Source organism: Dendrobates tinctorius, unplaced genomic scaffold, assembly GCF_039654945.1.
Source record: "Dendrobates tinctorius isolate UK_male_01 unplaced genomic scaffold, ASM3965494v1 ptg000057l, whole genome shotgun sequence".
In the NCBI taxonomy this organism is placed as follows: domain Eukaryota; kingdom Metazoa; phylum Chordata; class Amphibia; order Anura; family Dendrobatidae; genus Dendrobates; species Dendrobates tinctorius.
The window spans coordinates 25,700,876-25,711,120 of record NW_027361725.1 but is presented as its reverse complement, the minus strand read 5'-3'; the positions used below and the strand labels follow the sequence as shown (position 1 = coordinate 25,711,120).

Here is a 10,245-nt window from a genome sequence, read left to right as displayed (position 1 = left end):
ATATAATACATCCATGTATATACAGAAAATATTCACACATTCCTCATCCATGGATCTCATATTTCTCTTAAGCTGAAAAAACACATCCGCTAACCAAATTGATCAAACTACTGCATTAATAAGACATATGGCAAGGCACCCTTTCCTGCGAATTTACCCCTTACTGTAAAATACTTATGAAAATTGCAGTCATTCAAATTATTTTCTGAATAACACTAAAGTTTTAGATAGAAAGGAATGAAGGAGCCTATAAAAGACAATTCTTTATGATCCAACTCCATGTGCCCTAGTGGAAATGTCAGAGACTGTACGATGTAAATGTTTCCTTTGTATTTGACCAAAATGGACAATTATTAAGTTTAGAGGTGTCGCACTATAGAATATGGTTATTATGCAGCTTTTTAACGCTCAAATCTTGCAAAATGTTAATTTTGGATTTGTTACTACCACCATGATTTCCTATGCAATCTATTATGGTTTTCGGTTTGTTGATTTACAAAGCATGTTTCCTTTTTCTTGGTCGTTGTATGTAACACTACACATGCAACAAATGTAAAAATTATCTAACAAAGCTGTCATTTTGTGCATTTAACTAAAGTCAATATTTAAAACCGTGCTTCATAATTGAAGAAATTTCCCACCGTACAGATTTAGTTTTATTTTTATAAAAGTGATAGTTTGATTTCACGATTCACATGGCTTCCAAATCAAGCGACACATTAAGATGTGGCTCAGTGGTTCGCACTGCACCCTTGCAGCACTGGGGTCCTGGGTTCAACTCCCACCAAGGACAACATCTGCGAGGAGTTTGTATGTTCTCCCCATGTTTGCGTGGGTTTCCTCCCACATTTCAAAGACATACTGATAGGGAATTTAGATTGTGAGCCCCAATGGGGACAGTGCCAATAATGTATGTAAAGTGTTGTGGAATTAATGGCACTATATAAATGAGTAAAATAAATAAATTACTGATCACTGAGTTGCAATGAATATTTTTTTTCAATGTAATAGGCAAAGATTGTTTGTATACTGTAATGTGAATATTCATTGATGCAACACTTATGTTAAAACATTTAGCTCCAGTGAAGGTCAATACTTACTGCCCACTTTAGCACAAGAGACCCCAAAAATTGGTTAAACTGCTAGCTTTCAAATAAGGTTATTTCTCTCATTCGCACAGTTGTACGGAGTCTTAATATGGCGTCCATAGAAATTGATGTGGCCCTAATTCTATGAAATGTAAAAACTAGCATGCCACTAACTAGTATATGGCAACTTTATTGTGAAAACATCTCATGATTAACTGAGGCTGAGCGAGGTGAGAAGTTCCCATATTGTTGTGAGTGATGCGTTACTTTCCTTATATAATTACTTGGGACTGACATAGCGGATGGTTTACCACTAGTGATGAGCGAACGTGCTGGGATAAGGTGTTATCTGAGCATGCTCGGGTACCAACCGAGTGTCTTCTGCGTGCTCGAAAAATATATTCGAGTCCCCGCGGCTGCATGTCTCGCGGCTGTTCGACTGCTGCAAGACATGCAGGGATTGTCTAATAAATGGACAATCACTGCATGTGTTGTGACTGTCGAACAGCCGCGAGACATGCAGCCGCGGGGACTCGAATATATTTTTCGAGCACGCAGAAGACACTCGGTTAGCATACGAGCATGCTCAGATAACACCTTATCCCAGCACGTTCGCTCATCACTCCTAACCACTTGTTTTCATTCTTGAATATTTGATATTGTCAGACCATTATACTTCCATATAGGACATATTCCTGTGGGACGTTGGATTACAGAGACATTGTAAGAACTTCTGTAGAAACTTCATGCGCGTGTCACTGCCGTGTGTACAGAGCCTGAGAATGAGGATGAATCTGATCTTTCTTGATTAGACATATTCTTGATATGTTTGGTAAAAAAAAAAGTTTAACTATTGGACTTTGCACACAAAAAATATATTCCCCAATCCAAATCTTCATAAAAATGCTTTTTATTGAAAAATAAATAAAAAAAACAAACAAGGAAACATGTTTCAAACTGCCTTCTTTAGTGATTGGTGATGAGTAAAGACAGCAGCCTAAAACGCGTTTGACTGTTATATCTGGAACTCGCCATACCACTTTTTAATTCTTTTTCAATAAAGAGTGTTTTTATGAAGATTTGAATGCTGGAATATATTTTTTTTCTCTGATTGTTTCCTATGGCACGGGAAGTTTCCCTGCATTGATCCTTCATATATGGGCGAGCTGAACTTTTTCTTCCCCTTTTTTTGCCATTATTGGACTTTGACCCCCCTGGAAAACATATAAGATTTTCCTACTAGACTGGACCAATATTTCCCATTTCATATTCCTGTATACATCCCCATATGTGTATCCACACAAGTATAGTGTGTAGTCATGATATTACATTTGTACTGTTTGGATGGACATTTGTAGCTATGAACCTTTGCTCTTGGTGGCACAAGTTATGGCACTTATTCCATTTAGCGTGACTTTTAATATTTAATATAAAAAAGTGGTCAATATTGGTGACTGTTCTTAAAAAAGTACTACATAATCGCTCATAAGTAATTACTACCCAACATGAAACTTGTCATCCAGTACTTATGGGAATATGAACCATGTTGCAGTGACACATTCCGGCACATTATCCTTCTGTGACAAAGTTCACATGTAAAACTGTTTGGGGGACAAAAGCGCACAAATATGGAGCAGTATCGCCCGGTGAGGTTAGTGAAAGGTGGGAGTGTTGCTGCGGCCCCAAGGCTGGAGGATTCCAGATAAATAGTAGTAGATGAGGACAATATCACATTGAATAGGTTGCACTGTGGTAAATAAGAAGATTTTTTTGTGTTTCAAAATGGTTCTTTCTTGTTTTCAATGTGTTTCGGAACAAAAAGACCCAGAGGGTAAAGAACCATATTTAATTAATTATAGCCCCAACCCCCTGAGGAAGTTTGTCTAGGTGAAACTTGTTGGGAGGCTATGAGTTACTTTTAATCAGCTTTAGTGTTTCTTGTCTACGTTGTGAATGATACTTACCCTGAGATTGCTATATTAGCTCATGGACTACAGCCCTGACCTAGGCAGGATAGCACAATAATATGCATTAGGATAAATAGCCGATAGCGTAGGGTCCTTTAATATCAGGAATTCAATTAAATATAGAAAAAAATACAAGATGACTTCAGTATATTTTAATAGTTAGAGCACCTTTATAAATGTAATCAAATAAAAGTCAAGTTTTATTACAATCCCTTAAATAGGGTATTTTTACCCTGTGGGTAATTTGTTAATCTGAATCTTCAATCCTTAAAGGGTTGTTTAAACACCCACTAGTTTATTTTTCGGCACCAAAAGGGCACCTTTCTCTAAGTAAAAAAGAATAAAACATTTTTCTCCAGGTGAAAGACCAAAAAGGTTTTTCTCAACATTTCAGAAATCGACCAGCACCAAAACGCGTTGGAACAATAAAGGGTTATTTTGGAACACAAAAGGCTTCTCATTTAGCATAGTGCAGCCCGTACCATATGATACCATCCCCCTCTACTATAAGGTTCACATGTAGGCTTGATCTTCCTGGTTCTCGATAACACATTTAGTTTTTTTTACTATATTATGTGAATTCTGTAATTAATGCGTGGGTCACAAATTAGCACTAGAACTTTAAAAACATTTATGATCCCTAAAATACTTTCTTGTGAGAGTCCACACAAATGCTAATATGACAGCTGTAAAAATGGTCAATATTTGATGGTAGAAATCTGCCAGCAGAAGTTTTAAGTGACAGTAGTTGTTACAAATGCGGGAAAGTGCCATTACTTTTCAATTTTAAGGTTGATAAGATCCTCTGATCACCTAGTAAGAACTGAAGAAATAGAAAACAGCCGTCTGCAATCGTTTCATTGAGCGCTAACTTCGGAGATGTTCTGTTATAGGCAGGTTTACCATATTGAAGAAAAACTAGAGTAATCACAGCATTTTATATTGATTCGTAGCACACTAGAGATGACCAGGGATGGGAAATCTAACACGGAAATGTTAATATTTGTTTTTCATTTGGATAGGTCACTTGGTGCATTCTGGTAGGACATTTTTTTAAAGATTTCATACCACGGGTGGAACTTGGTCATGACGTGACTATATGCACCTGTCAACTATCAACTGTATAAAGAAAGCTCAGTAACAAATGATTGACATTGTCAAGAAAATAGCAGCCACAAGCTACTAGAACTGATCTGTAAGGGTATGTGCACACAACGTCCTTTTCAGTCAGGCAAACCCACAGAGATAGTCAAGAGGAAGACACTTCAGGAAAAGCTGGCTTTTTTCCATTTTTTTCCCCCTGAGTTCTTATTCGATATTTTTGACCATTGAAATGTATTTTTTTAGTGTTTTTTGTAGTTTTTGTGGCATCTTTTTTCCTGGTGTTCTCTGGACTTTTCATTTTTACGCTATTCAACAATGAAGAAACCATTAGTGTTAACATTAGCACTGTTAAATGATACTCAAAAAAATTGAACATATGAAGAGCAAATAGTTTTGATGCATTTTTGGGCGCTCCAAAACCTGCCTGTGCGCACACACACTATAAACTATGCGATATCTGAGTTTTCATTTTTGACTGAACTTTCTCATCAGCAGCCAAACTGCAGCTTCGATCCTGTTGAATAGGAGATTAAATAATGATATTGTGGGCAATTTATTTTTGTAATGGAAAAAGCAGCGCTCTATTTTAGTTTCATGTTGCTCCAATGCTAGAGATTGAATAAAGGATACACATAATATAGAAGTAGATATGACTTATGAAGCTGATTTGCATTGTTTCATTTTGTGTATGTGGCGTAGGTGAAAGGAAGAGCAATTTAGTATCTATACAAAGACCGCAAAGCTGAACCTTCCACATTACAGCTGGACCAACCATCGTGAATCTAAGTTTGATTATCTGCTTGAAGTCCAAGTGCTGCAGTGGAAATATGGAAGACTTTGATAAGCCGCACCAACAGGCTTTTCTTAGGATAGGTCATCGATATCAGAGTATTGGAAGGGTCTGACTTCTAGTAATCCTTTTGATCATTAACTTGATGGGGTTGTAGTGTACCCTAGTTTCCAAACATTTGTAACCCATAAAGATATTGTAGCTAAACTACTACCTGTTCATGTTTTAAGACAGAAGTGTGAACAGACTTAAAAATAATCTTTGCTGATCTCCCAATTTTCATAGGAGGATTTCTGCAAATTTTTCTTGCTCCAGAACGTGGGAGTTACGTGTGAGTCAGTCATATAGAAAGGAGCAATTTAAGTCTTGACAAGCCTCTCTTGCCTTTACTTTGACCTCAGTTAAAAGGCAATTCTGATGTGAGCTGCAACACAAAGGGTGATAAGGATCTAGTTTTAATGTCATATAAAGAAAAATACATGGCTATTTTTCCCTTAGTAATAGGTTACTAAGAGAGTGAATCACTAGCAACTGTTCAAGGAACCTGTCATCAGATTCATGCTGCCTGAACCATTGTCTACGATGTTTCAGTGTAAACTTATTTTGAAAAGCCAGCCGCGGACTATATGTCTCTGTAGACAAGTTTGAGGCAGGTCCCCGGTGGCTTCTCCCTGCTCATTTTGACTGACAGTTCTCTCCCTATGTACACACAGAAGTTTGGAGTAGGGTGGAGAGAAGTCAGCCAGGGACCCGCTTTGGACCAGTCAGCGGATGGCTTTAAAAGGTATGATTACTCTGAAACATGAGCATTTCAGTGTAAAACACACCGAGCTGCAGTCACACAGCCAATATCTGATTTATGCTACACAATTAACCTTCACCACTTTGTCAACGTACACAGAGATTAACATAAGTTGTAGTCACAGATCCAGTTCTGTGCCTTGACTCATCATATAAATGTGAAGAATTTATTTTAATCCTAAATGTCTGTTTAGTTAATGCCATAATCTAATATCTGTTCTAGTATACTTTAATTAAACATTCCCTTTCAATCCCTCACTACGCTATCTAACTTTGATGATGCTTCTTTTGAGATCCCCAATGCATGCTGGCACACTTAAATGAACCCTCATCAGGGAGTAGAGGCTGATCTCTGCTCACAGTATTTTCCCTTTACAATGCACAGTGACACTGCGCTCTCTTGCTGGCTCATTACTTATCATCATAGTCGGTGAGGGAGTGCACTGTCACTGTGCAGTGAGAAGAATATTACACAGTGAGCAGTGAGCTCATAGTCTGGAACTGACAACCGACACATGCTCAGTAGAGCAGGGAGTGGCCCAACCTCTGAAACAGATGTCACTGATGACTCTTTGTGTCAGGGATAGAGCAGAGGCTGCGGCATTGACCGCAGCCTCTGCCCCCTGATCAGATATCATATGAGTGTCCCAGAATGCACTGTGGATTCACAAACGAAGCGTCATCAAACAGGAAGTAGGTAAAAAAAAGCAGTTAGATAGTGCAGTGAGGGAACGATAGGGACTTTTTAATTTAAGTATATTAGAAAACATAAGATTGTTACATTGAATATATAGCCATTTAGATTAAAACAATTGTTAGTTTCGGATCACCACAATAACATATGAAGCTTTTTCTGCCCCCCAAAAATCCTGAAATGGCATTAATAGCAATTTTAAACTAATTTACAGTGTTCCAAGCATAAAAAAATAAGTTTCTTTAACATTTTTTGCTTTTATATGTTCATCTTGGTGCTGCTGCAAATCTGCTGATGGTGGGCTCTGGGCAGTATCAGTCTCACTCCCCCCTGGTGGCTGATAGTAATATCCCTTGTTACTTATGCTGTAGAGGGATGCTTCTTCGCCATACTGCTGTCCTCTTGCTGAGGCTCGGGTCCTTCCCAGGCAAGCATGGCAAAAAGCAATTTCTATTGGCTGTACTTACAGTGATCATAGGATCACTGAGTGGAGACCAGGCAGTGGGGAGAATAACTGAGCATGTCCACCAGCACTCAGCTCATCATTGGACGATCACACTGCTACATACTTTTAACTCCATATGGCGCCTTACTATATAAGGTAACATCAGAACTCTTTACTTGAGTGTTCTTTAACAGCATGTGAATGGCAAACATTATTAATTTTTATGTTCTGCACAATGAATATGATATTTTAAAGTGGCAGAATATCTTTAATGTGGCCACATTTAATGAATGTCAATCATGCACATTGATTTTGGTGGTACCAGTCAACTTATTTTATATGTGATGGTCCTGCTGTTGAAGATAGAAGGGTCAGGCCGGTTGCTATATTGGATATGAGTATTTTTACAGGACATGAGCCACTGCTAAAACTATCTGCCTCTTACTCCCCTCTCTCCACTGACAACACACGCACTCTGCAAGCAAGTGTACATGTGTTTAGGGGTGTCAGGATGGCTGAGCTGAGCTTGCTTGTGCATGGAGGGGTTGGATGGAATAGTAGTTGACAGATATTTAAGGCGTATGGCCACTTTAAGTCCTTATGTCATGAAAGCAAAATGCATTGAAGCAATGATTGTTTTGTGACTCTAGGTCCTTATGTCTGTATTATAACTTATACACTGTGCATAGTGTTGTGTATAGATGGTGAGATTTTGCTACAATGATAAGGTGTCTCACTAACAGACAGGCAACAAGTAACTTATCTGGATCATGGGATCCCTATGGAGCGGAGTTATAAAGATACTAAAGACATGTGGAGCATTCAAAAATCCTTAATAAAAAAATTGTGTAAAATGAGAAAATTTCTTATTTTGGCATTCAAAAGGTTTGATACACTCAACTAAATCTTTAATGCAAAGACCATAGCACACGGTGATATATGAGGTCATAATAACTATGTGTAATAGATTACATTATTTTATTTTCCATTAGGTCCCTATTAGTGCTTCACTACTTACATCTTAATTGTCTGAACAGCCATCAATAAAGCAAATGAATGTCTTTGTGGATGGTGACTGAATACTGCCATCAAAGACACCCTCTAATCAGACAAGGGGTTAATCCAATACAGACCTTGCCATATTACTTATTCCAACCATTGCGTTTTCCACGACTTTTACCATTTTGCACTTACATTTTTGAGTTTCTGTTCCCAAATCTGTCTTTTTCCTTGTTCACATGCTTGTCTACCTGCATTCTGGTCATACAAACGTTACCTTTTTGGAACCACACATATTACATTTCCTCTGCTTTTATATGGTGGCAAAAGGTTGACACTTTTGATTCTCAATCTGTTTTACTGCATCCATTGTTAATAGCACATTTTCATCTACTGCCTCAAAACTGAATTGTAATATGCCCTTGAGGTTATTCTCTATACTTGCTCCCAAAGGCCAAGATTTCAGACCTTTTATGACCTTTTATCACCAAAAAATGAAAGGCTCGTACTCAAGGGTAATACTGATTGCCAGGCATAGGGCAATGTATTATCAATACCCTGTTGTATACCCACTCAGTGAAAGGGTTTATATGTTCTTAATTTCTCACAAAAAGCAGATGGAAGAAAATCCAAGATGCTGTGCGAGAGGAAGCATAGACGAGAGAGCAGTGCAGACAACACCGCCACCTTCACCTTTGCAGAGGATTCACCCTAGCAAAGAGAAGGCAGTTACACGTCCTTGTTGGTTTTGGATCCATTTAATGGTCTCTGAAATAAAAAAGAAAAGAAAATATCATTGCATTTTCAATGTACCCAAAAAATGAAAAAGGCTAACATTTATAATTCCGCCGCTTTAAATACCACCAAGGACTGAGCTGCACGGGAGACTAGTCGGACAGGCAGTTCCCTGGTGGATTTTTCCCGCCCATTGCCCTGGATTGACAGTTGTCTTCCTGCATGCCAAAATAGGGAGAGAACTGGACAATCGTGCTAGAAGGGCAGGGATTTAGATTAGCTCGCCAAAATACTTGGACTTAATCTTTCAGTCATAGAGGCACAGCCGGCACGCTACAGTCATCGCTTAGTACGGCTGTAAGCACGTCTCTGCACTGACTGACAGCTCAGCAGTGCACCAGTATAGAGCTGGCTGTCAGTCAGTGCTGTAGGCATGGTTAGAGCTGCTGCTCACTGAAGCCACTCCTCTATGACTGAAAGTCCAAGACTGCCGGGAGGAATAAAGTTCGTTTCCTCCTGGCAGTGGGGCTCACAGTGCAGGGATGGGCAGCTTCAGGATACCATTAACCTGCAGATTAACCCCATATCTGCATGTTAATAGCATTTTTCACATAACAGGTTCCCCTTAAATACTCGTTTAGATGAGGTTATTATACAGACGTGTATTGTCCAAGTACAATCGGATAGCACACTGACCAATGTAATTAAATAGGGCTGTTAATTTTACTGTGAATTAGGGGCCATATGAAAAACATCCCAGGGTTCACTATTCTCTTGAGTATCTCTGACAATATTTGCTCATTCAAGTTTATCAGTACGTAAATAAATCGGATCCAATATAGAATATGGAACATCCAAATATCATCTGACTTTTATGAATACTTTTGTTACACTTTAAAATGTTGATGTATATATAAGCCCCATGGATGTTACACGGATGCCATATGGGTGTCACATATAAAGTACGGACACATGGATAACAATAAAAATGAAAATCGTCCAAGTTTTCTGGATGAAAATTGGATGATTTTTCATATTCTCAGCTGATGCCGGCCTTACACTACCTCTGCACATGGCACCTTTTAAATAAAAATGTTATTTCCTTGGGTGAATCAATGATTTTGTATTTATTTGGTAAATAATGTAAAGTATCTTGAAATATACTTTCTTGGCATTAAACTCATTTATAAGCGGTACTTTCTGTGCCAGTACAGTTAACAACCGTAATGCTATTCTAATTATAACAGCTAATGAGCAATTGCATATTCATGCTTTGCTTTACTTACTGTGTCTATCATTAGATGATATTTAAACGAGCATTTATCTTTGTGTCACATATGCAGATGGTATATTCTAACATAGGAGCTAATCCTTAATTACAATAAGAAGTTGGGGGTAGGAGCCAATAGCTAATAATCTGTATTTTATTTTTATTTTTTTCAATGATTTACAGTTTTAGTGAATTGCGGCAGAGTTATATGTTTGTTATATGACCTACAAGTTTGCAATTTGACTGACATCCATTTTGTATTTGTAGTAAAACATACCATTGGATCAGTGTAGTTTAGGAATATAACATCTAAAGTGATACCTAGCAGATATGGTATGCATACATGGATATA

At 38.1% G+C, this 10,245-nt stretch overlaps 1 protein-coding gene across 1 annotated transcript in view; it reads right to left on the bottom strand.

Annotated features, from left to right (window-relative positions):
• Positions 1 to 1,657: 1,657 nt before the first annotated feature.
• The window catches only part of AKAP6 (A-kinase anchoring protein 6), a 476,852-nt gene continuing 468,264 nt past the window's right edge, over positions 1,658 to 10,245 (bottom strand). The window contains exon 15 of the mRNA XM_073577839.1: positions 1,658 to 8,656. Coding sequence (XP_073433940.1) covers positions 8,618 to 8,656 — 39 coding nt within the window. The 3' untranslated portion in view covers positions 1,658 to 8,617. The remainder of the gene's footprint in view (positions 8,657 to 10,245) is intronic.